The 27,591-nt window shown below is 40.6% G+C and overlaps 1 protein-coding gene across 1 annotated transcript in view; it reads right to left on the bottom strand.

Annotated features, from left to right (window-relative positions):
* The window catches only part of map1aa (microtubule-associated protein 1Aa), a gene marked incomplete at both ends in the record, with an annotated part of 60,133 nt that extends 32,542 nt beyond the window's left edge, over positions 1-27,591 (bottom strand). Inside the window, 2 exons of the mRNA XM_079245667.1 lie at positions 24,455-24,556; positions 27,336-27,591. Coding sequence (XP_079101793.1) covers positions 24,455-24,556; positions 27,336-27,591 — 358 coding nt within the window. The remainder of the gene's footprint in view (positions 1-24,454; positions 24,557-27,335) is intronic.

The following is a 27,591-nucleotide window of genomic DNA, read 5'->3' as shown; positions in this document are numbered from 1 at the left end:
TTGGCACAATGTGAGAAGCCTGTTCTACAGAGTCAGAGATGATCCGAGCTGCTTGGCTGTGTCCTGCCGGTCAGCCTGCAGGAGGAAAAGCTTCAGTCTGGGTGAAATATAACACCAGCTCAAGGACGTCTCGGAAATGCTCCCAGTTAGAGACGCTCGCTGCTAGCTGAACTCGGCCTTGCTGCCATCAGGGATTTACAAATCACTGTCACAGTTTGTTATAAAAGAGACTCAGAATATGTTTAAATGATACACTGGAGGACAGATGCACATTTTTAATAAAGGATTAATGATTAAGGGAAACATTTGGAGATTAAAATGTCCAACATTTCTTTATTTGAGTGTCAGAATCCAACTCTTGTCTTTTTTTCTGGATGGTTTTCTGTTCTCTTATATGTAAAGTTAAAGAATGAATAAAAAAAATAACCAATAAAATCAGTCCAACTAAAAAATTGCATCATTGTCAAATAAATCTAAAAAGTCTGACTGAAATATGAATAATAGTTTTGGGTGCTTTTTGCTTTAATAACACCTAATTAACAGAGACAATCAGAGTCACTAAATCAACTAAATTCATCACTAAAACAATTTGTTTCATCATCTTTTTGTTCTCTGAATTTTCATATGAAGGATCAAATTTTTAAATGTGAAATTGGAAAATAAAATCATAACAATATTAAAGCCAAAACCTTCATCGAGACAGTTTTCTAAATCCCAGTATATTAGATTTAAACAGCTAAATCCATGTAACAGCTTGTATGTAGCAGGTCATGTAAGATTTAAATAATTTGTCGTTTTGTTTTATTTAAATTGGCTGAATCAGCGAAACATCTCAGTAAAGCTGCTCAGATTAAAGCTTTCCATTATGCAAACAACATTTCTAACTCTCAGAGAGCTTCTCTTCTTCGTGTGTTTCTGGATTAAAACAGCTGTCAGGTTACCATGTGTACCTTCCTGTTTTTATCCATTATTTTGGTCTTGTCAGTTGCATAACTTGTGGGTTATTGAGAGATAATCCACATCCCTGCACAGTTTTCAACATGAACGGCCTGATGCTGCCTCACGCTCGGTGAGCCTCAGCTGTTGCCTGCAGGTCACAAGAAGCACTCTGTGCTCGTTTTTTCTTCTTCTCACCGTAAAATCAGGTCACAACAATGTGCTCAGCTGAATTCAGAGCAACTAACAAACTGGGAAATGACTGTTAACTGTATTTTAGTGATGTGAGCACGAGTCAGAGAGCCTGCAGGCCTCTAATATGCTCATATATAAACAAACTGCAGCATCATCATAAAGAATAAGAATTACCAAGATGTTAAAATGGAGGTTGTGGACGGCTATGTTTTTTTAGTTCATTCTGGCTTGAAGATATCTTTTAATTTTTTTTACATTTGACTGTTTTTATGGAGGGGAATTAAATAGATTTTGTTTTGACAGCTTTTGAATTTAACAGTAAATTTCATTGTAACCATCAAAAAAGAAGTATTGCTGACATGAAATAGATCAGCAGGAAGAAGGATGGTTTCCTCTGCTGTTATGTTGGGATTTAAGACCAACTGATGTGTAAAATCTTGACACAAATGTGACAGAAACATGCACCACATGCAGATATGCAAGCTGTAGTTGGAGTGTTTCAGTAGAAAGCAGGTTATTTAGTTCATGCTGGTGAACAGAATGCATTGATTATGATGGATTATGATGATCTACAGCATGAATTTACTCACATTACACGCATCTCCTTCACGGCCTCTGAAAACGCACAGTTGCTGTCAGGAATAATGTTGAATGCGGATTCCTCCAGTGGCTTCGACCGTCTGCAGGCGGTTTTAGAAAAACCAGACCCCCCCCCAGTCCGGTCAGCCTCCACGATCCTTGTCCGCCAGAGAACCAAGAAGCGGGGAGCCGGCGTGTTGGATGCGGGGGGAGAGTCACCGCTGCGAGGCGTCGCTCTGCGTCCTTCAGCGGTGTGTGGATGGAGCAGAGGGAGGGGCGGTGCTGCTGCTGCTGCTGATGATGATGAGGAGGAGGATGTTGCTGCTGCTGAAGATGCGGATGGAGGGAGACCGGCCTGCTGCAGCTCAACACCTACACCGTGCTGCATTCAAGACCCGTCGTACACAGCAGCTTCAGCGGTCGCGAGGATTTAAAGGGGACGTTGCAATCTAAAAATGGCTTTTTTTTGAGTGCTTAAAAATGTCTCGTGATTTAAGTCACGAACAGTAAAATAAAAAAAAAAAAATTAAAAAAAAAATCCTATTTAAAAAAAAAACACCCAGGACTTTAACATTATTTATTTAAACAGCTCGTTTTAAAATCTCCATTTTTATGACGTCATAAACTATTAAGTTCCGGTCTTCAACACCGTCCATGTCTGTATGGGGTTTCCTCGACTCACCCCTCCTCAGCTCGTCTTTAGCCTGACTTCAGCTCCTCTTCAGCCCAACTTTAGCCCATATTAAGCCAGACTTCTGCCCGAATTTAGCTCGTCTTCAGCTCGTCTTCAGCCCAACTTTAGCCCATATTAAGCCAGACTTCTGCCCGAATTTAGCTCGTCTTCAGCTCGTCTTCAGCCCAACTTTAGCCCATATTAAGCCAGACTTCTGCCCGAATTTAGCTCGTCTTCAGCTTGTCTTCAGCCCAACTTTAGCCCATATTAAGCCAGACTTCTGCCCGAATTTAGCTCGTCTTCAGCTCATCTTCAGCCCGACTTTAGCCCGACTTTAGCCCGACTTCAGCCCAACTTCACTCCATCTTCAGCTCGACTGTAGCCCGACTTTAGCCCGACTTTGGCCCATCTTCAGCTTGACTTTAACCCGACTTTGGCCAGACTTCAGCCTGACTTCAGCCTGTCTTCATCTCAACTTTAGCCCGACTTCAGCCCGACTTCAGCCCAACTTCACCCCATCTTCAGCCCATCTTCAGCTCGACTGTAGCCCGACTTTAGCCCGACTTTGGCCCAACTTTGGCCCATCTTCAGCCCGACTACAGCACGACCTTAGCCTGACTTCAGCCCGACTTCAGCCCGCGTTAGCCCGACCTTAGCCTGTCTGCGGCCCACCTTCAGCCTGTCAGGAAGCAGTAGGAGCTGTGTCCAGCCAGATGGAAGAGGCTTCTCTACATCAACTCCCAAAATCAGAGGAAAAAGAAGCTGCCTGGAACAAGGCGTCACCTGAGCAGTGCTGTACCACGTTTACCAAAGCAGGGCTCCAGAGTTTAATTTACATATCAGAGAACTGTTTCAGATTGGGTAAAAGTGCATTCAGTTTCCCCTTTAAGGCCGGTTTAAAGAGCAAAGAATTGTTTCCGAGTTAATTAACAACCAAACAAATAAATAAATGAGTAGAAATAAGTAGATGTAGTCTGGATTAGCCTGATGTGGTCCAGTTAAACAATAAATTATTGCTATGCTGTAGCTACCACTGTTGACAGTTAAGTTAGTTTAGTTAAATAGAAACATGCTTTATTTTTTTAAAAATAAGTAGATATGTATGTTTTTCATGGAGCTTGTATGGTGACATTATTTCATGGCCACAGATTTCATGCAGAAACTTGAACAAGGAGGAACTCGGAGGATGGATTGGAGCTTGAATTTTAAACTTCGTTTAACCAGATAAACCATGGAATAGATAAATGGAATAGATATAGCGGAGTGTCGTCAGCATAAGAGTGAAGCTGTCGATTAGTAGGGAGGCATGTAAAAGGTGAAGAAGAGACCGGGCATCGACCCTTGAGGTACACCGTGGTGCTCTGCAGCAAGTGTGGAGTAGAAGCCCCCAAAGTAACAACAGCAATGAAACTATTTATCCTCCAACTTGCTTATTACCACAGTGGTGCAAATTGATTTAATGATTTTTTGAGTTTTCCACCTACAAATATGACAGAGAAAGTGTTTGATCAGATGTTGCTCGGCTGAGTAGATATAAACCTGTCAGCTTCACTGCATGCTGGGAAGCAAATGGATCGTCTCATCTGGGAAGAGACTTGTCAAACAGCTGTGACTCAAACTGCAGCTGCTGTGTGGGACTAAAACTACAGCTAAAATAGGCTCTGCGCCTTGTCAGCTTAACCCTACACCATAAACCAGGAGTCATCACTTTTAAGCGTTATACGTAGAGTCTGATCCTGATTCAGAAAGGAGGTTGTCACAGATTCAGTGAACCTCACATGTCTAGACATGTAAGAAACTAGTCTAGACTGTCGCTATTCTTTTATCCCTAAAATAATGTTCTGTTAAATCACAGAAAATGGTTCGCTTTGAAACAGAAATAGCCTTCAAAGGTGGTTAAAAAGTTTTTCTTTCCTTTTTTAAACCGCGTGGGAAGTTAAAAGCAAGGAAAGACAAAGCTTCATCATGCAGGTTTTCATAGATGCTGAAAAAGATGTCAGTCACAAGGAAGCCGTTCAAGTTTAAGTTCACAGAGAAGGTAAAATAACACATGTGCTTAATGGTGTGAGTATAAACTCACTTTAGTATGTTTTCTATCATATAGCAAAAGCCTCACCTTATTCCTGGAGTTGCTGATGTAACAAATGTTATCTATTCAAAATCATGTCAAAGCACAAGAAAAAGAGAGGTTTTATTTGCTATAATTATGTTAAAACACGTTGGATATCATGTTTTATCCTTGTTATTCCCTCTGAATTCCACATTGTAAAGAAACATTCATTCATTCATTCATTCATTCATTTTCTGAACCGCTTATTCCAATTCAGGGTCGCGGGGAAGCTGGAGCCTATCCCAGCTGGCTTTGGGCGACAGGCAGGGTACACCCTGGACAGCTCGCCAGTCCATCGCAGGGCTGTAAAGAAACAATGCTGAAATATTTCAGAAGTACTGAAGCAGAACTATACAGCATGTGTCGTATGAAACTGTTCATGTGAGGTATGTTGTCACTCTGCATAATAAATGAGGCATCCCTGTAACACGACAAAGTTCAGGGGTGTCAAACTTCAGTCCTCAAGAGGTCACTGTCCTGCAGGTTTTGGTTGTTCCTCTGCTCCAACACACCTGAATAAAATCAAATGGATTCAACAGCTTCTTGTCAACTTCTTCACAGTGAGCCATGATTTTCTGTCAGTTACACAAATGACAGCGTTTGAAACGGATGTAACCATAGACTGTATATGAAAAGATGGGCAGAACCTCTGTGACGTCACCCGTAGGTTTCTGAAGAGCTGAATTGAAGCTCGGTGGGCGGTTCCTACCATCACCATCTTGGCAGGGACATGCGCATCGTCTCGCCCAGAAAATACAAATATGGGCAAAGAGGTGGAGCTGAGAGGGGGGCTGTGAGCATCATGGTGGATGATTGACATCGAGCGAACTCCGAGCTTTCTGTAGCTAAGAGCTAACCGAGCTAACCTGGAGCTAACAGGAGCTAACCAGCTAACGGAGGTAAGCGGGCTAAAGCTAAGTCACGTTGTTAACCGGCTAAAAACCGCGGTTGTTCTATGTTCTTCTTACTTGAACCAGGAGATCGGGTACCTGTCAATCAAAAGGACACGCCCCTAAATATGCTGAATTTTGAGATTAAATTACTTTTAAACGGGCGAGTTAGAAAGAAATTCACTCCCCCGACAGTTGTCATGAAGGTAAACCTGACCTATTAAACCTAAAATGGATTTTTGAACCAGGCTGTAAACATGTTTATTTCTGCTGTAAACATGTTTATTTCTGCTGTAAACATGTTTATTTCTGCTGTGAAGTTGGTCTTTTTAACATGGGAGTCTATGGGGATTTGCACTGTTGCACTGTAGAGGATGAAGGGGGAACTGCAGTTTTATGCACTTCTGCATAGGCTTCGCTTTTAACCGCTGGAGGTTGCTGCTTGGGATGTATCTATTACATACATAAGAGTGCTTATGTTGTGCAATAAGTTGTGCAAATGATCCAGAAACATGTTTAGATCAGAGCAGCTAAGTCCTCCAGTTGAATACCTGGGTGTCACCATGCTAAAAATAAAAACAACTCTGTCATTACTTCTTCTTCAGCAACCAAAGTAAAGCTTTGTCCAGCTAAGCTAACTGCTAAGCTAACAATGCTAAGTCTTTAAATCAAAGTTACAGTGCCATGTGAAAGTGGTGTTTATATTTTTTCTATATCTTTCAAATAGCTGTTTCAAATGTTGTCCTTAATAGTTCTGCAAGCTTCAGCACATGGTTTAATGTTCTGCTTTAGAATCATGTTAAATCACATCGCCACTCCTCATGTAAATAAAAACAATCTAATTAAGTGGAAACGGAAAGTAGGAGAATAAAAGCTACCAAAGAATGTTCAATAGGTTGCATCTGAAGAATTTAATGCTAAAACAACAAAGCCTTTATATAATATTACTGACATTTTATTAAAAATATAGCTTAGTATAAAAGCAACGAGTGGTGGATGGAGGGGTCCCCTGTTAAATTTTGCCCTGACCCTAAGAGACTCGAGAATCGCCTCTGAGTGTCATTTCCTCAAGTATAACATGAATTCTTTATTACTCTCACTCTTAATTATTTGTAGTCCTAGACCTTAGTGAAAGGTTAGGGACCTGATACCTGACCTGAAGTTCTGTGAATACCCCCACTCACCGTGGACATCAGTGTTCATTAAGACAGAGAAAGGGAAAATTTTTTTTAGTAAATTTAGAAAAAAATCTAATAAAAAGTTATCTTGTTGAGAAAATGGCTATTTTTTCTCTCCCAGTTAAACATTCCAGTAAAACCTCTGCTGCTTGTGTGGTGTCACAGCTGAGTCCAAGGAACATTTGTGGTCACACTGGTTTGGAAATATGGACACAAGTGTCCCAGACCACCTCTAAATCTGGTCTTGCTGTGCCTACCACACATGTTCAGCAGCCACACAAGCTGCCTGTTGGACCTGGCCTTAGATGAATAATCAGACACCACCATCAGGCGGCTGTTTTACTTCAACATGAACCATAAACCGCTGGAAATGATGTCCATCTGATTGGCACTTGTATCTGTGTTAAACAGTCAGCTGGAGACGACTTTTTCCCACATTGTCTTGATTTACAGCTGTTTTTCTGCTGCTGATTAAATCTGTCACAGTCTTTTTAACCAACCACCAGCTATAAATAAGAAACTGCCTCTTTTATCTCTTTTTTTTTTCCTATTTAAACCTTTTTTTTAAATTAATGAAAAAGCAAAAAATGACAGCCAAAGCAACAGAAAGTGCTGTATTTGTCTGTATTAAAATAAAGATTGCAACCCCTTTAGAGACACCGATGCTCTCCACTCGCGGACTTTGTCCTCTGAGACGGTTTTGCCTCTGGTTGCTTCTGTCTTTTAAATGTCTCTGCAGACAATAAGTTGCATTGCAGCCACGTTACTGATGCAGCATCGTCTCAGATGACCGGCAGCTTCTTCTAAATGTCAGACAGCTGTTGGCTGCACTGCTCGGATGTCCGACCCGCCTTGCCTTTCTCCTCTGTTTCACTCCTCTGAATGTCTCCACAACGCCTCCTCTCCTCCCTCCACCACCTCCTTACATCATCCCTGTTAAATCCCTCACACATGCACGAATGCAGATGGCGGCCGGGCAGGGTCACATGGTTTTTGGAGATTAATGCATTTCTGAGAAGGTTTTTAAGTATTCCTGATCCTGTATGACTGCGCTGAACTGCACTGACTATTCTGTCCAGAATAAAGCAGTTCATTTAAAGGACAGCCGTCTGGATGAACGGATATGTGTGTATGGAGCAGTATTATAACCCAACAGGGTTGTAGTTGGCTTTGAAAATGCGAACATTAACTCAAATGTCACCAACCTTTAATATGATGCAATATAAACTGTGATTGTTTTAGAGGAATCTCCTACTTTTCCCCCGGTGTCACGACTTCATTCAGATGCATTTTTTTAGTTAGTGTCTTTTAAATGCCAGCATCAACACCCTCCTCAGCAGGAATACTTTCTTAGCGTTTATTAACATAATTTAAATACATTTGTAAAGCGCTTTGGTCAGTCAGGTTGTTTTAAATGTGCTGGAGAAATAAGTTTCATTTTGACTTTATAATAGAAATGATTCAGGTTTTTAGTATTTTTACTTTTACTGTATGTTTTTAAAAAAAAAAAACTTAAGCTGCAGATAAAATGATTTGGAAAAAGATTCATTGTTAATGTTTTTCTGGTTTAATGAGTGGGAGGAATTAAGAGTTATTTTGATAAAAGGTGGCAAATAAAACCATCTCCAACCTTGATATAAAGCAGCTGAGAGTTTCAGCAGAATTTCTAAGAGTTTGTTCCACATGTGAGGAGCTGAAAACCTGAACGCTGCCTCCATGTTTGTTTCTGACTCTGGGAACAGAAAGTAGACCTGACTCTGATGACCTGATGGATCTGGTTGGTTCATAACAACCCAGAAGATCCTGAATGGATTCGGGTCCTAAACCATTAACTGCTTTATAAACTACCAGCAGGATTTAGAGGTCAGTGTAAAGACCTGAGTGTGAAGCGGCTGGGATGAGAATCAGCACCTCCAAATCTGAGACCATGGTCCTCAGCTGGAATAGGGTGGATTGCCCTCTCCGGGTCGAGAATCAGGTCCTGCCTCAAGTGAAGGAGTTCCTGTATGTCGGGGTCCTGTTCATGAGTGAGGGAAGGATGGAGCGTGAGATCGACAGACGGATCGGTGCGGCGTCTGCAGTAATGCGGGCTCTGCGCCGGTCTGTCGTGGTGAAGAAGGAGCTGAGCCAGAAGGAAAGCTCTCGATTTACCAGTCGATCTACGTTCCTACCCTCACCTATGGTCATGAGCTGTGGGTCGTGGCCGAAAGAACCAGATCTAGTATACAGGCGGCTGAAATGAGTTTCCTCCGCAGGGTGGCCGGGCTCTCCCTTAGAGATAGGGTGAGGAGCTCGGTCATCCGGGAGGAGATCAGAGTAGAGCCGCTGCTCCTCCGCATCGAGAGGAACCAGTTGAGATGGCTCGGGCATCTGGTCAGGATGCTTCCTGGACCTCCCTGATGAGGTGTTCCAGGCACGTCCCTCTGGGAGGAGACCCCGGGGAAGACCCAGGACACGCTGGAGGGATTATATCTCTCGGCTGGCCTGGGAACACCTCGGGATCCCCCCCGCAGAGTTGGTAAATGTGGCTGGGGAGAGGGAAGTCTGGGCTTCCCTGCTTAGGCTGCTGCCCCCGCGACCCGACACCGGATAAGCTGCAGAAGATGGATGTAAAGATTTCATGACTGGAGTTTTCTGATCCAGTTTCCTGGTCTTATTGTGGACTGGACCTGCAACGTTCTGGACTAACTGCAGCTGGTAAACTGGCTGATGGTTTGATATGATGGTTTTGATATGCTAATGAGGTGAAATTTTGGCCACTTTCTCACATCTGCATCATCGCATTTAATCAAAAACACTGTTGCTATGCAACAAACTTCACACTTCAGCTACCAACAAAGTCCTGTTAAAATATAAATGTAAAAGAGCTTCATGAGTTTCCTGAAAAGCTGCTTCTCAAATCAGAACATGCCAATAATACGACATATTAGAATAAAGATAAAATAATAAGTCATGTAATCTACTATAACTGGTTTTGAAGAAAGGAATAAAACCTCTACTTTGTAGCTTTTTATGCTAAATTTAGATTTTCTCTTGTTATTCCTATTTTAAGTTGGCATCTTGAAGCATCACAGCACAAGGAAATCCATCATCTTCAGGACATTTTTAATGCAGGTATATTTTGGATAAATGTTGTAAATAATTAATCATATAAGTACAGACACTTTTGTAGTCAATCAGAATAAAAAATAAAGACAATTTACATTCCCAGCTTTGATTAGTTTCCCTGTGTGAGCTATGGAAGGGTGCTGAAGTTTTTAATGTCTCAATGTGTTGAAGAAAAGCATAATAAGAACAAAATTAAAGACTTATGAAGAGTTAGAAGCATAATGTGAATTACTTTGAGTAATTTTGATGGTGTTACATCTGTAAATGCTTTCAAAACTATTAAAAGAAAAGAATATAATGGGTATTTAATGCAAATTTTGGAACAACTGGATATTGTATGTGAATATTGTTAAATGGATGATCATGAAATTAATGGGGGCAGATATCATAAGATTGCTCTTCTTTCTGCTCCTTTTCATTCAAGCCATATTTAATTGGCAGTCTTATTTTGTATTTATTTTTATGTTGTTTTGAATGACATAAATAAAAATGAAATGAAAAATGAAACGGGGAAGTTTGTACCGCAGAGTGATAAATACAAGACGCCACAATGTGATCTGTGATTCCACGTTTTCCTCACAACGAACTGCTTGTTAGCTTTTTAAAGGCTGGATTAAAGCAACTCATAAACTTCACATTACAGGTAATAATAAATTTACACGCCATCCATCACATTCACACACGGATTTAGATGAAAAAACCTGTTTTCCAAACTTTCCCACTAGAAATGAGAAGCCAAAGCTGTCCTGCTGTAACCTGAACTTTGGTATTTGTATGTTCGTAGTGTCACATTTATTCCAAAGGAATAAATCTGAGCAGGAGATTTGGTGTCGTCATGCACATCCCCGACTGCACAGAAACAAAAGAGCACGTCAATAATATCCACACGCGGTCACCTCAGCCTCACCCCACAATCAAAGCTCCTCATTGTGCCTGGAGATTTCCTTCAGCGCCTCATTAAAGTTGTAAAAAGTCATTCGATAACTAACGGCCCTAAAGACTGCACCTCATCCCTGCAGCCTGACGTATCAGTCAGTTTCCCTCTCATCAGTATGACCTGCAGGTAGTGCTTTTCACGTCACATTCCGGTGATTTGTGGTATTTCCGGACCCTTCATGATCAATAGAGAAAGAGATTAACCAAGTGTGCGCAGTCCAGGAAAAACTCTTTCTGTTGGATCAGCATCACGACTAAAATCCCCAAGAGAGGAGGAAACTCATAAAGATGACAGGAGAGAGAGGGAAAATAAACATGAGTAACATGAGTTGTAAGTGTGATTAATAAAGTTGTGATGCAGGCGGAAAGCAAACATGCTGACTCTGCGGCGGTAAATCACCGTCCGCCATGATGCCGACGTTGGTCTGCTCTGCTCCTTCTTCCTCTTCCCTGCCAGCGATTCGGTTGTGTGTACGTGACCAGAAAACATGAGCAGATATTAAACATGTGTGTCCGACGCATGAGTGTGAACTCAGCTCCCCGGACAGCCTCCTCTCTCTTGCAGCCATCGCTCATCTCAGCCTACAGTTGTGTCCGTCATGCTCCGTGAACACCCACCCGGCCTGTGGGTGTGGGTTTGTGAGGAACTTATACGTCACATTAGATATTGCAACTGTCTTCATTGTAATCTCATCTTCTATAAACTACCAGGCTTGATGCATGAGTAACTGAAGTGCCTGGAATGATGGACTGAACATACGGCAGCAGATTTCACAGTAAATAATGCCAGAAGTTTCGTCAGAAATTAACCAAATTCTCTGTTTTGGTGCCTAAAAACTGCTTGGAAGAAACATTAAAATGTTTCAAAATGATCTTGCAATTAAAAAGTATTTAATCAGTTTTATGTTTTATGCTTTAATATTTAAAAAAGTGGCAGCTCCTGTGCATGAATAAGCCTCCGCTGTCTGGTGATAAACTGGTTGATGCGTTTACTTTCAGCAGACTGGACCACTGCGACACGGCAGCTCCAGTTCTCACCGACACCACAAAGGTGGATCATGTCGCTCCTGTTTTTAGGTCTTTATACTGGTTCCCTGTCCAACAAACTGACTGGGGAGTATAATATATCCCAGTGCTTCTGTTACACCACGACCCTTCCAGGCAGCGCTGATCGTTACGCTGCTTTCTGTTCCCGGCGTTGGAACCAAACATGAAGAATCCACATGAAGCCAGAACTGCAGAGCACCTGAAACCCTGGCTTCTTCTGCTCATTGCTGCTGCTAAACCCAGACCGTCAGGACCGACTGTCCAGCATGTTCTATGTGTTCCTGCTCCAACACACCTGATTCAGATTAATGAACTTCATCAAGTCGTTCGTTTCATTCTGATGTCGGTTTTCCCGTCAGACATGGTGGACACCTCCAGCCCTCGATGGCGTTGGAGTACTGCAAGTGTTTGCAGTTTCCCTGCTGCAACACACTTGACTCAAATCACTCAAACACTGTTTTAAACAACCCCTTAAACTCTACTAATAACCCTCTCATTTAACTAGTTGTCTTTTATTTTTGTATTGTTTTATATTCTTTTAACTTTATATTTCCTCTCTGCTTGAGAAGCTGCCTTTTCATCCACCTTGTTCTGCTCTTACCTGCATATGTTCCTCTATATGTCGTCACCTGGTTGCTTTGTTTTGGGCATTATGAATTATTTCTGTCCGAAAAATAAAGTTTGATTTGATTAAAAAAAAAAAAAAAAAAAGACAAGACATTGTGAAGAATGGGAACAAAATCAGATTGCAATCATTTATAAACCTCATCCAGACATGTTTTATTCTCAGTCGAGCATAAACAACATATCTGACACTGAAACTGAGTCATTTTTTATCGTTAAGAGCTGAAAATAAATCAAATAAAAAGCCACATAAGATTAAACACAAATTAAAGCTAAAATCACTGTGTACATGTCTAGGTGTAAAATATTTGCTGGAAAACATTGTGGTGCTGTTTTGCTAATAGTTTATGCATCAGCAGGTAAAAAAAAACTCATCTGAATGTGAATGGTGCCAAACTCTCCCTGCATCTTTATTTCACTAAAGATTGTTAAAATATCGAGTCTGAATTTTACTCCTTTAACTTTCACACCAACAACTAATCCAGAGAAAAATGTTTCTTTGTGTTTTTCTGTTTGTTTTGGACAAAAAGAAACACAACAAATGTTTTTAGCAAATGGTTGAGATGTTAAAAAGAAGTAAATAATAATCAAATAACAGTGAAATGGTTGAAATGTGAAGCAGTCGTGTTATTACGAACACTTAGTTTGGGTTTAACACACCCAAACCAGTTGGTAGAGATGTTCAGGCAGATTCATTTCCACAATTTTTTTAAAGAAATTCATCAAAGTTACTGAAAATTTACCATTACCAAATGGTAGAGCAGGACCTCTAAGAGAGAAATAAATGATTCAAATAGATTTAAAGGCAAAAAAAAACTAAAACAATAAGTTGTCAACAAACAATAACAAAAACATGAATAAAGAAAGAAAACTGTGAAAAAAAATGACATCTCTTTCCAAAAAGTCCGAGCAAATCCAAACATTTTGGATCAGAAAAATCCCAAAGAATCCCAGAAAACCATGGAAGGACGGTCAATAAGTCCAAAGTATACAGGAAAAATAAAAGAATGTGAAAACATCGACCAGTTCAGACTGTACTGTCGCTACATGGATGAAATAAGCAACTAGTGTTCAAGCTGCAGCTTACGAACCTTTTCTCTTAAATGCTTACTGCTATGAAGGATTAATAAGCTTCATATGACACCTCCAGCCCTCCAAAGCAAACATAAAGACGTCATCTGTGCCTTGTGTGTTAATATTTGTGTTTACAGACATGAAATGCAAGAAGCACTAAGTCTTAGGGTCACTATCGACTGCATTTCCCCCGAGAGCGCCCCGATGCCACCAGCTTTTGTTTAGCAGCCATCAATCTGCAGCAGCTCCACTGGGGCTTTATTAATTGCAGCATGTGGGCGACAGCTGCATTTATCTTCCTCCTGCTGTCTCTCCTCTTCCTCTCCTTCCACTCTCTCGGGATGACATGTGATCTTTCATGTTGCCAGAGTGTCTGTGGGACTCCTGGTTTAGATGCTGAGAACTGATCGACTGGGAGTGATGGATGCGTGGCGAAGTTTCCGTTTCACCGTAACGTCATCAGAGCGTGCGCCCCCCCCCCCCCCCTCCCCAGGGAAATCATCCAGCAGCTAAAAAGGGACCTTAAATGTCAGGTTTTAGGTGATCTCTTTTGCCCGAATTTATTCATTATTTAATTTTATCTCCATGGAAACAGGTGTCTATTGAAAAGGAACTCATTTTGTTTTTTTGTTTTTTTTTTTGTTTGTTTTTTTTTTTTACTTTTTAAACTCTATGTTAAAAAAAAATACATTTCTTGTCTTTATCTTTTTTTTATCTAATTAATCAATTTTATTACATTTTTTATTTTATTACTCTTAATTATGTATTTATTTTATTCATTATTTTATTTTATTTATTGTTTATTGTTATTCATTTATTTAATATTTTATTCTAAAATATTTCTTGTTTTTTCCTGATTTTTTCTCCCCGCATTAATTTTGTTTTATTGTACATAAATTCAGGCATTAAGGGGTTAATCCTAGTCATTTGGTTTTGATTACGTGGTTAATGGCAGATTCGCGTTGTTCTGTGTGGGTTAAGTTGCACACTGGGATTCCCAGTCGTGCTGTTTGCTCCTACATGATGCTAAAGGTGATTATTGATCTGGACTTTATAGATTTACTTACACAGAACTGCAGACTTGATCATTTATGCAGTTTTATGGGAACTATGGCTTTTGCCTTAAACACTTTGCTGGTTCCTGTTTTTGATATTTTGACCTGTAAGTGTGTTTCTATGCACTTTGTGTTCTAAAACAAACAACGTTCTATATAATGTTTATATAAAGATGTGTTTATTAGATTCATTTCTGGTCAAATAAAGACAAAAATAAGTCATATTTGTTAAAAGCAAACTGTTAACTTGAGAAAACAATGTAAATGATTCTTCATATCTAAAAAAAACATAACATTTTTTGGGATAGTAAACGTATTATGTTGAGACAATGACATGTTCAAACTTGGCCCATCTGGGCTTCCATACTGAAATGTAGCTGTAGCTGTCATGTGTGTTGCTCGTGTGCAGGTTGTGTTTTAGTGCTGGGAAGTATTCATGTGATGTCAGCTAGTCGTGCATGTTTTGTTCTTTCTCTCTAAATGGAATAACAGAAGTACTTAACAAAAGAACTTATTTACTTAACAAAACGTAACGCCATCTCAGGATTCAGCAGATGGTAGGAACACCGTTAGCAGTGGTAACTTGCAGTAACGGTTTCGCCCTGAGAGAGAGAAAAAATGTGCTCCACATGTACATGGGAACCAGATGTGTAAATATGTGATGAACACGTGAAGCACATGCGAAACAGTTTTTTTAAAATATATTTTCATGTAGTTTTTCTGTAAGGAGAAGGAAGATATTTTCATTCATACTTACAAATTCAGGCTTTATTTAAGAACAATTCATTGATTTTTTTTCTGCATGTGTTGATTGTAATTATACATGAATTTTAACATTTACTGCGCAGACTGAGGCCTGGAGAGTCTGAGATTTGGCTTTTCAGTCTATTTTCCCTACAGATTAGCTGTCTTGTGTGACACCTGCAGGCTCTGCCATGATCACACCGCTGCAATCCACTACCCACGTAGCAGTTCACCTGATTTCTAATCATTCCCACCTGTCCTCTGTTCACTTCACCAGTTTCCCAGTCACTCATCGTCGGACCTCATAACTATCCTCATCTTTTTCCTCATCCCTTCGACTTGCACACCTTCCCTGAAGATCATCGGATAGCTCTCCTGGCTCTGATCTTCCCAACTTTTCCAGGCTTCTCTGGAACCAGGCTGACTCTGATCCTCCTGGTGGTCTCAGGATTCCCCGTATGCTGTCTCCCCGGCTCTGACGTCTCGCTTGACTCCTGGACTCTGTCTGTAAGCTGCAACTTCCACTATGTAGTGATACCATCCACTCTGGGTCCTTTGTGAATAAACCTTTCCGCCACACATCCAGACTCCAGGGGTCCTTCGGGATATCTTACCTGTTTTCCACTCATCAGTAAAATTTCTCTCTGAAGCATAACAGATTCTGAAGAGTTGGGAAGTGACGAGCTCTTCAGTATGATGAGCTGTAACAGTTGTTTCTTCAGGTTTACAGACCAGAAAGCATCTTTACAGATGTTCAGACTGATGATGATCCGCTAATCAAGCTCCATGTGATCAACACCACCTGCCTGCATCCATCCTGCTCATAAGGAAGCAGAAAGACTTGGTTTATTTTTGGTAAATACTGACAAGCTGTAATACAGCATGTGATGTGCTGGGGTTTTATTTACGTCATTTTAACATCTTATTTGTTTTTTATTACCATTATTGTATCATGATACTCTTTAGAATGAATGTTTATCCTGTGGTTGTTTTTGGTTTCTGTTTCCAGTTATTTTCTCAGGCCAGACGGTTCATGTTTCCAGGATTCATCCTGCTGATGAACGAACATAAATCAGTCACTAATGATCAACGTTGTATATTAAACTAGGTAAAAAGGGGATAAAGCAGTCAGTTGTCCCGTCCTGGAAGTTACAGTTTATCTTTACTTGTTTCTTCTGGATTTTTCTTTGTGTTTGAGCTTGTCAGCCATGATGACTGTGCACTCCCACAGCTGCTGCGTATCAGTATTCCAGGCACAGACGCGGAGGAGCTGTAGCGCGGCCGGCGTGGCTGCTCGTCCAGCCAACACACGGTGAGTGTTAGGGTCTAAAACCCCTCTGAATGTTGGCATGTTGCAGGAGAGACACGAGCACAGTGGTTCCCAGTCTATGTTCCTTTAGGACTCCTCATGCATCTAGCAGAAGGCTGTGGACCCTCCACCATGTTGAAGCCATGTTTGGTTTAGCTGCATGAAATATGCTTTCTGTCTGACTCCCAAAACACCCAAATATTAAAAGAAACTTAAGAAAATACACCTCAACTCTTTGTGTGGATGAATTTAAATCCCACTGGCTCCGAACAGTCAAAGCCTCGGGGACCCCCGTGCTCTTTGAGAACCACAGCAAAAGAAATGTCTTCCTGATTGAAGGGAATCCCTTCTCCTTGCAGACATCTCTCATGCCTGAACCAGATCAATGTGACCTTTGCAGGCTGTAAGCAACACTGAACCCATGTTTCATCCCGGCTCGTCCAGCAGCAGCCGAACTGGAGCTCCATCCCATCAGACACGTTCTCTACTGGCCTGAAATCATAAATATATTGCTGTCTTTGCAAATGCAGGGTCAAATGTTGATTTTCCAGTAACAACGTGGTATCTTACGTTACGTTCACACCCAGGATCACTGCTCCTCCCCCGCCTGGATGCAGAACATTGATCTGAGCTTCATTTATTTTCACTGAAACCACGGATGTCAATAAGAGCTCACACAAGAAGATTATCTCCTTCTACATGCAAACGTTCAGAAATACATTTTGCTGTTCTTTTTTAATGATTAGGATGAAAAAAGCAGCTTTAAGATGCTAAACTGCATTTTAATAGTCGCCTGTTTGCAGGCGATGCCTAGACTTTTATCCTGATCGCTGTCAGCTGATTCTCTTTAAGATGAAATAAGAGGACTGACTTTATGAAATGTGTTTTGACTCAGGGGAAATTATACTGCAATTCTTCCATTCACTGATTAGCATCTCTGAAAACTTCATCTGAGCCTACAGATTTCTTCTTCTTTGTCTATTATTAATGCAGTCTGAGCCATCGCTTTCTTTAGCGGTCCAGGTGCGGTCTGCATCCAGAGCAGATCCGATGCAGATTATCAGTCCTTTAAAATACAAAGAGATATTTTTGGTTTTGACAGCAGTGTGGTCTTAGAGAGGGGGATGGCAGCGATAATAATGTGTGAAAGAGGAGAAAAATGGTTGTTTCAGGATGAAAATGGACAAATAAGCTGTTTAAAGTGAAATAGGAAGCTCTAAGCAGACAAAATAGAGACATGCTTGTCATGTAAATGCTTGGATGAGAAGGTGAAGTTAGAGGTTAAGCAGGTGGTGCTTCAGGTTAAGATGAATCCTGTCGGGGGAACGGTTGCACCACGGTGACTGTTTTTGCGTGCAGCAAGATTATTGTCAAGTCTTTTAACTATATGATCCAAATATAGTACACCAGAGACCGGGGAATAAATCAGATGAAGTCTTTAATTATATGTACAAAAACAGGAGCGCAGGCAGGAAATGGAAAAGTTCCCAAAAGCATGAATCCAAATAAAAGTCAGATCAGAAAGCCGTGATAAAAAAAATAGTCGTGTTCAAGGGGACTGACAGCTTCCTATTAGAGAAAAGGCTGATTTACAACAGCCACTCAAATCACTAGAAACTGAACAAAATAACAATCATAAATTTAAATTTGCAAAACTTTAATTGAAAAGAGGCACTGCATTGGAGCTGTGGCTGAAAATAATAATAATAATATTCATAATAACCATAACAATAATGACAATATTAATAAAAATTCTAATAGATAATAATCATAATAACAATAAAAATATTAATAATAATAATGATGATGATGATGATGATGATAATATTATTATTATTATTATTATTATTATTATTATTATTATTATTATTATTATTATTATTATTAATAATAATAATAATAATAATAATAATAATAATAATAATAATAATAATAATAACAACAACAACAATAGGGCCTTGCCATACTTTGTATGGCTCGGACCCTAATAATAATATTATTAATAATGATTATAATAATGACAATAATGACAATAATAATAATAATAATAATAATAATAATAATAATAATAAGAATAATAAGAATAATAAGAATAATAAATGATAATAAATAATCATGATATTATAATAATAATCATAATAATAATAAAAATCTAAGAAGAAGAGGAAGAAGCCCAGTCCCAACAGGGCCAGAACACCTGCAGACAGGTACAGAAGTCTGACTGACAGGTGCAGGAAACACCTGAATACTGTGATTACTTCAAAGGAGCATCAAGATTTTCATTTGATTATTATTTACTCTTTTTTTTGTCAGTTTCAAGCAGTTTCCGTGACATCTGATGGGAGCGCAGGGGGGTGGGGGGTGCACCTGAGTGAGCATGACTGTATAATGATGAGGGTCATAGATAAAGTAGAATAATCACTGATAAGATGCTGGTTAGGCAAGAAATATTAGAAAAATGGTGACTGGACGTCTAAATGCAAAAATCCACACTAACATTAGTAAAAAGGGAAAATAGGATAGAAAACATGTCACAATGAAAACCCACGAACAGAAAAAGGCTGGCTCCATTTCCATGTCTGTGCAGAAGGTTTAAGACTTCAGTCGATGTGAGCAGCGGGAGACATCGATGCAATAATCAAAGACAGAATAATCAATAGCATCAATCGTAAACATTTTAGCTGTGCTCCACAGTTTCTTATTCTCCATGTCACTGCGTCATGTGCACAATCAATTAATCAAGTTAAAACAGGAAAAAACAACTTTATGTACACTATAGCAGCATTATTATGGTCTAATGTTGATATTCAGCTGGTCAGCAGGATCATCTGTTGCAGCTTCCCTTTGTTGTTGCAGTGCATGCGAACTGCATCAAAAAAAAGGATGGGACGAGACTCTGGCTTGCGGTTGAACGTTTTTTAGTGAACTCTTAGATCACAGGTACAGAGAAAAATCTTCGACTCCACTTTTTCTTGTTATTCATTACTACTTCCCGTTTGCGCCAAAAAAAAACCATAGAAGCAAAGCGTTCCTGACCCATATGCTTTGTGGGTAATGAAGTTCTCAAAAACAAATCTGGGCGCACTAGCCTATGTCCAAGCTCTGGAACAGATTCATTTTTCCTAACTATTAAATCATCAAATTATTTCAGTCAAACATTTAACTTGAACCTCTATTAATTAACCCATGAATTAAGAATGGTCTTTAACACCTCAGTCACTCTTCAAATAAGTCACAACACCCTTCACTTTGTCTTCCATCCAGTTTCTTTCCCATAAGCATTTTAAAACTTTAATTCAAAATGCTTCCAGCTAAATAAATTATCACTGAATATAAAGAAAACAAACTATAAGATTTTTGCTGGCGAGAAGAAAATTGATGATGCTGAAATATCCATTGATGGAATAGAAATACAGAGAGTATACTCCACTTGTTTCTTGGGTGTATATGTTGATGAGAAGTGCTCTTGGAAAGAATATATCGATTTTATATCTAAAACAATGTCCAAAAATCTGGGAATTATCAGAAATGTGTTCAAATACCTTAACAGATCTGGCTTATTAACATTATATTATAGTCTTATACATCCTTCTGTGTTGCAACATTGTCTGGGCAAGCAGCTATCCCACTTACCTAAATAAACTCTATTTAATTCAGAAATGTTTCATCAGAATAAACACTCGTTCCAACCATACTGATAGGTCTGTTATTCGACTTACTAAAGCGAACATCTAGACAGTTTATAATATAAACATTGTAGAAAGATGTATTTTTCTCTACGAAGTCCAGTATTTGGGTCACACACTTCCTTATCAATTCCAATAGTACTTCCAACATAATTTAAATATTGTTTCCAGAAAAATACCAGGCAATCTAAGCTTCTTCCCCACTTTGTCACACCACTAGAAGTCTATTTTCCATTAAATTCAGAGGGGTCCATTTATGGAATTAATACATCACCTTGTTAGACATATCACCTTCTGAATTATTATACAAAAAGAATTTGAAGGAACATCTATTTGCAGTGGGATCGTGTTAAATTGTGCTCTACTTTATATTTATTTTATTTGTAATATTTTTGCATTTAATGCTTGTTTGTTTTTTAGTTGTTTTTTTATGCTTCATTGTATGTATTTCCTTTACCTGGTTTAATCAATTACTTAATTTATTTTTGTATTTAGATTATGGTGAGGTTCTCGATAAGCCCTGATAGGGTTTCCAAGCTCCCCAGTACTGTAATTTATAATATTATTTTACGCGTATTGTCTATCATTTCCTCTTACTTTTTTTCTCTATGTTCTACTGTTACTTTTAAAGGGTTCCTATGATGGTATTTCAAGTTTTCTGAGCTTTCTACAGTGTTACAGTGTTGAATCCTCATCAGACATGTGAACGACACTGTTTTTTATCACCTAAACGCATGTTTGAGTTTGAGTTTGAGTTCCAGCACTCTTTCAGTTCGGTTTCCATGGCGACGAAAAACTTTTAAAAAGTTTTTTCTACTTGGAAATCCTTGTGACGTCCCGGGGGATAAGGTTCGGTGATTGGTTACCTTCTACTGGTTAACAAGGGCATGTACAAATACATCAGGCGGGTGGAAAACGTGGGATAAAGTTATTTCCAACGATGGCTGGTGAGTTTACCAAAGAGAGACATCCTGCTGCATTCCTTGCTGTGGGTTGCTGTTTTCCACTTCGTTTTCAGGCTCTGATTCAGGTTCCAACATGTAGGGCTGTATGCTATGTGTTGACATTGTATTTAACTGAGTTCATATGAGCCTAATCCTTCTGTTTATGAGATGTTACAATGACGGTGAAAGCAGGTGCGGTGCGCGCTCCCGATGTAGTGCAGTGGCGGGAGGCGGGGCTTAATGCGGAAGAGTCTCAATCCACTCGTTTTGCCCGCAGGCTGATCTGACAGCCTACGGAGAGGGTCGGTCTGAAGTAAATAAAGCCATTTGTGACAATAACTCGATCAATCCCAGCCCTTCTGGTCTCAGAAATAAAAAATAAATTAGCCTGAAATGCACAGAATAGTTCCACTTTAAAGTGCAAACTCAAAGAAAACAAATAAACAAATCCATTTTCTTTACTTTTAATCTAATGCAGAGGTGCAGGAGGAGCTGGGAGGTAAATCAGCTGCCTGCGTCGAGAGGAGACTTTATACTCCTATATACACTGGAATTTCATGTCTCTGCTTCCTTTGAATGAATGAAGGGGTTAGAAAGTCCAGTTAAAGCCCAACCTGCGTCCCTGCTGCACCAGTAAAGAGGAAATATTTGCCTGTCTCATGTTTTTGTTGTGCATATAGATGTAAAACACCATTATAAACCTTGTCACAGCCTTTTCATGTCAGACATCTCGTTTAAACTATGGCAGATTTGCAGATTAGTCCAAATAAAACCAGCTGAAACAAAAACGCTGTTCGCTCCACAAGTTCTTCCACAGATCTGAGTGTAAAGAAGAAATTCCTTGTTTTTCTGCAAATGTTCTTGTCTTTTTAGGCCTTTAGAAACAAACACACTTTCAGCCACTCCAAACAAGCTAAAGGAGGTTTTCTAAAATATTTTCTGGGCAGCTTCAATGTCTCTGGGAATCACAGTGTGTCAGCAAGTTACTGTGTTATCTGATGACAGACACTCATCCAGAGGATGCAAGCTCATCCAGAGGACCAGCACAATTCAAGCAAAACGGAAGCAAAGTCAAGTTTTTCTGCTTCAGCATGCACCTCTCATGGTTTCCAGATCTAAATAATCCTGAGTGTTTGACCAAAAAACAAAACAACAGAGGCTGAACTGCAGCTCAGACCACATATCTGACCCTCCAGCAGGACTCAGGTCTCTCTGTGCATCGGTAAAACCATCACATACAGGAACGGCCTGTTGCTGTACTGAGAAAGCTAAACAGTTACAGAAGTCCAACAGAGGCAACACTGAGAAGACACACGTGCATTAACCATCAGACATAAAAACTGCAGCCCAAACAAGACAGCGAGACTCAAAACATGGCTGGTTTGGAGACAAAAAGCACCAAAAACATCATCTCAGCTGGCCATTTTCACAGGGAAGCATGTTGGTGTGTGTGTTAAAAGAAAGACGCTGGGAGTTTATGCATCCTGGGTGGATCAAGGCAGGAACTTGATGATGCAACAGGAAATTATGCACAACTGGCTCCACATATAAGGCGTGAGAGGACACACAAACAGCAAGATGTTCATCTTTATGTTTCCTTTTCACTGTTTTATTTCTTTTTATTAAATCCTTATGACTACAAGGTTTTTATTAAACATTAAACATTTGGTTTTACATTTATTAATAAACTTTAGAGACTTTTGGTTACCTTCCCTCCAATTTACTGTTCCCCCAAACCCTCCCTGCTGTTTCTCCAGATGTGGAAGAATGCAAGTCGTCTTTCTGTTCAGCAAAGGCCAGGGGTGCCCAAGTCCGGTCCTGGAGATCTACCATCCTGCTGTTTTTAGGTGCAACCCTTCTCCAACACACCTGGATCAGATAAATGGCTCGTTAGCAGGCCTCTGCAGAGCTGGATGACATGCAGAAGAGGAATTCAGCTATTTGACTCAGCTGTGCTGGACAGGGGTTGCATCTAAAGGTTGCAGGATGGTAGATCTCCAGGACTGGATTTGGGCACTCCTGGCTTCGGCTCTCCAGGTAAAAAAAAAATGCCTGCTGTGATGATGGAGGTAAAGTGAGCAAATGTCTTTGTTCCTCGTGCAATCACTCTTTTGTTTTATTTCATAGAACAATCATGTTTTACTGTTTTTATTCCATTTTAGTCTTTTTATTTTTGCCATTTTTATTTGAGTTCTGGTTTTCATTTTTCTATACTTGACTTGATGGCAGAAACACTTGTGGCTTCATGCAAACCAGAGGCGAACATCTGTGCTGTTAAACACATAAAACAGCAGTCCGGCGGATGAATTTGCACATGTGAGGTATCTTATTTTAAGCACAACATGTTTACTTAGCTTGCTCTGTTCTGGTTTTACTGTTTTATTTTACATATTTTATACTTCTTGCTCATAACCTTTTTATTATCCTTTTTTCCCTCGCCCCCTCATTATTTTTAGGTTTATTTGATTGTTTTACTTAATTTTTTACTTTGTGTTTCTCCTTGGGATCCTGCACGCAAAAGGTTTCTCCTGCTTCTGTCTGCAGTGTTGCTGCTGCAGGGACCGCCCTTGTCTGGGTGGTTGTTGGGTTCCTGCGCTGCAGCCTAATGGCTGCGGTGGTCCTTGTGGCCTCTGTTGTCATGGATAGGTCATATCTCCCCCAGATATAGCTTCCCAACGGCAACATCAAGCCTTATATTAGCTGTCAGATTTTGTTTACTGTGTAAAGTTGTGGGTTTGTGGGGGGTGTGTGCATTATCTATCAGAGTGCATGACAGATAGATCATGAATGATTGGGTGTGTGTCTTTAATTTGGTCCGGCTTGGGTATGATCTGATCCTACAGATCAGATTTATTCATGTACTGTAACACTTTCACACCAATCGTGTTTGGCGTGAACACACGACAAAAATACTGAACTTGGGGCAACAAAACAGCTGCTCAGAGTGATTTTATCCACATCTGTAAAATATCCGCTTCTTCCTGAACTTCACACTAAACTGAGCGGATCTGGTTCAGTTTTTATTTGAACACATTTATTAATGTCAATCGCTTTTAGTACGATCTTTGTATCCAGGATTTCGCTCGAAATCTGTCTCAGTTTGACCTTCATTTAGACGTCTTCTCATAGATTACTCATCACGACACAACAGTGTCCTCTGAACGGGTGGGGGGGGGATCATTGAAAGGCTTAATTTGGAAGAAACAAAACACTAGATTGTCACAAGATTGTCTCTGCAGACTCGCTGCATGAACAGTCATCCGCTACTTCCACACAGCATGAAGACACTAACCGTCTGCAGGCAGGAAAAGACAGAAACATTCAATGTGCACGACGCAGTATGTGTTTCCATCAATGCGGACTGACCTTTGACCTGTGAGGAAAACTGGGCCGTGTGTCTGGTCTCGAACAGCTGCAGCTCCTTATTCAGGTCTAAAACGGAGAGGTCGACGTTCCAGGAGCACAGACCTGGTTTTACAACAAAGACAACACAAACAACAGACAGGATCATCCTCTTATCTTAAAGAGGACAGATTTATATTTTCTGCTCAGTTTCCCACGGAGGGGAAGAAATCTTTAAGGAAGCAAAAGCTTGTAATGAATTTAACGACTTCCTGCATGGCGACACTCAAATATTTCCTTAAAAAGACTGAAGCAAAACAGGGGCATCAATTGAAAAATGTCCAAATTGAATGGGCATTTATAGATTATCCAGATTTATTTGGTAGAGCGGAGGAGCTGAAGCTACGGAAGCTGAGAGCAGCCAATCATATTATTCTGCTTTTATCGTTATCTCAAGAAAATGAAGTTTGTTTTTTAACGATGGTGCGATGATGAAAGTGGGCTCAAAAGGTTAGTGGATACTCTGCTACACCTGGTTTCACCGTCTAAAATTGAGCCAGTTCGGGGGAGGGGCTGGTGTGTTTGTGTAATTCTGTGAATGGTGGTGAAACAAAACCGTCGGACACGTCGCAGTTTCAGCTTTTGTCGGACTTGATAAGAGTAAAATCGGATGTATTAAACCGTTACGGATGGAACTTGACTGCACTGAGACATCCAGCAGCGGACACAACCTCTGACCCACCAGCTGAGGAGTTTGGACAGATGATGGCTAACCTTCATCCACGTTGAAGGAGCAGAGCGTGCAGGTCCTTGATTCCTGCAGCAGTTAGACTGGAAACCAGTGCCGCTTCCAGTAGCACCAAAAAAAACTCTCAGCAAAATCCAATTCAGCGATGTTCGTAGGCTACTTATGTATTTCCATTGAGAACAGGAAGGTTTGTGAGGGAAGCTGTGTAGAGTTTCTCCCCGTGTTTGCCTGGGAGGCAAGCTCTGCTCTCAACAAAGGCGGAGGCTTTTTTCTCTGCTCTTCTGTTTCTCCCCCTCCTTCCTTTCTGGCCCGCTTCTTTGTCCAGTCTGCCTCTGAGACTCACTGTACATCTCTTCTTTCTGAAAAATTTACATCCTGCCTGATCAGCTGGTCTCTTAACGCAATCTATCAAATTTTTTCAACCCAGAGATCGGGCAGAGGGGAGCACCCATGTCCTGAAGGGACGCTTCCGGCTGGAAAGGACTCACGGGCCAGGTGGCGACCAATGTGTCTGGCGGTTCTGTCCTCTGAGGACATGGAGGAAGTTTACATCTTTGGATTATTGGTGATCGGGATTCTGCTGATTGACGATGGCGGATTTCTGATCTACTTGAAGACCCGTGAGATACTGGCAGGCTGACTGAATTCTGTAGCGGAACGTGCCGAGCTAGCAATGCACGGACTCATGCGTTGACCTCGGCCGTAAGCAGGATGCCACTCTGGCCCAAACTGGCAAACTGGTGGCGGTTCCAGAGCTGGTCCGCAGAATTGATTCCAGCACTGAACAGATGTTTGCTCGTATCAGTGGAAATTGACCGCCATCAGGCTGTTTGGAGCAGCCAGCATGTGAGACCAGTCATGGACTCAAGGCCGAGGGCAAAATATTTTCCTAGCCTGAAACTCAAACAACAATCATATCTGGATTTGCCTTCCCAGCGGCCTTGGGCCGGCACAACCCCCCTGAGAAAGGAATGGGATGTTCATTGACGCTCTGTCCTCCTCCATTGTACCCTTCCTTTACCCTCTGACTCACCACCTTTCTGGACTGTTGTCTTCGTTTGACTTTGTGCTTGTGTGTACGAAAGGTGTTTTCTTTTGTCTCTCCAGACTGCGCCCTCCTGTGGCACAGTTTGATGGTACCTGTTTTTTTTACCCTTGATCCTACTGATCCTAACGGACCTCTGTTCTTATCTGTTGTAAGGCGCCGTCGGTAGAGCTGGCTGCGGGGCCAAAGTTCGTTTCAGACCTGTCGATCTATGTCATAAATGTTGGTTGTCTTTCTGTCAAATCTTGTACGAGCTGTTCTTGAACTAGAACTCTGAACTTTTCCCTTTGGGATTAATAAAGTATCTTTGATTTTGATTGATTTGATTCCCAGCTTCCTCCCACCGTGCACAGACGTGCATGTTAGGCTGCTATGAGTCTAACTTCTCACTAGGACTGAGTCTGAGTCTGACTGAAGGTTCAGATTGGGTCTGTGACGGACCAGACAGTCACAACTGTGCCTCTGAATAATCTGCTATCTGGAGGAAAATGAAGTTTTAGATATTTTATCTCATCATCAGGAGAAAACTGGTAAAAAGACACGTGAGCTTGGCAGCTTTCTGCTTCCGTAGAATCAACTTTGCTCCATTTTTATGGATTTTGGTTTATGGTTTATGCATGTTTCAGGTAATTTTTTCACTGTATTCTACTATGTCAGCGAAAACAGAACATCTGGTGATGAAGGGCTCAAGATCTTTCTATGAGGACATTATTAAATGCACATAACACATGATGTTGCAGCATTCAGCGTGTGTTAAAAGTGATGCCACATTGACATATTACATCATTAAAAAGATCCTGATGTGCCTTTGGTTAAGATATGTTGCATTATTAAAAATAATTGCATAATTTTGAATTATTTCCTCTTTGGCTGCTATTAGGTTAAAGCACTTTAAATTATGTAAGAGGAATACGTTTAGATTAAACTTCGACCTGCTACGGTAATCTGCACAATGTGGTATTTGTACTTTGTAAAGAATGAAAAACTAATCTTTAATGAAAATGGAGTTTTAACACACAGAAATTCAGTTTGTGATAAATACTGTAGATTTAATTTAGTATTTAGTAGAAGTGAAGAGAGCTGCAGGATCCCAGGCGTCTCGGCTGGTTTACCTTGTATGATCTGCTTCCTGGCAGCTTCCAGGTGATGGTCGGTGGAAATCTCTCCTATCACGATCAGCATCCGATAGTTTCTGTGCAGGAATGCGGCTCCGGAGCGGTGCTGCCCGTGAAGCTGAACAAACTCCTCCGGTTCTGCCCGCACCACTGAGACCGTTGCAGCGGTGGAGATTTCCATGGTAACAGTGCCACTAGTGGACGCTGAGCTCTTCTCCATCTCCATGACAACTGCATCCAGAGCAAGCACCAT

The sequence above is a fragment of the Telmatherina bonti genome (genome assembly GCF_933228915.1).
Source record: "Telmatherina bonti genome assembly, chromosome: 1".
Taxonomy (NCBI): Eukaryota; Metazoa; Chordata; class Actinopteri; order Atheriniformes; family Telmatherinidae; genus Telmatherina; species Telmatherina bonti.
This window is presented reverse-complemented; position numbering and strand designations above follow the sequence as displayed.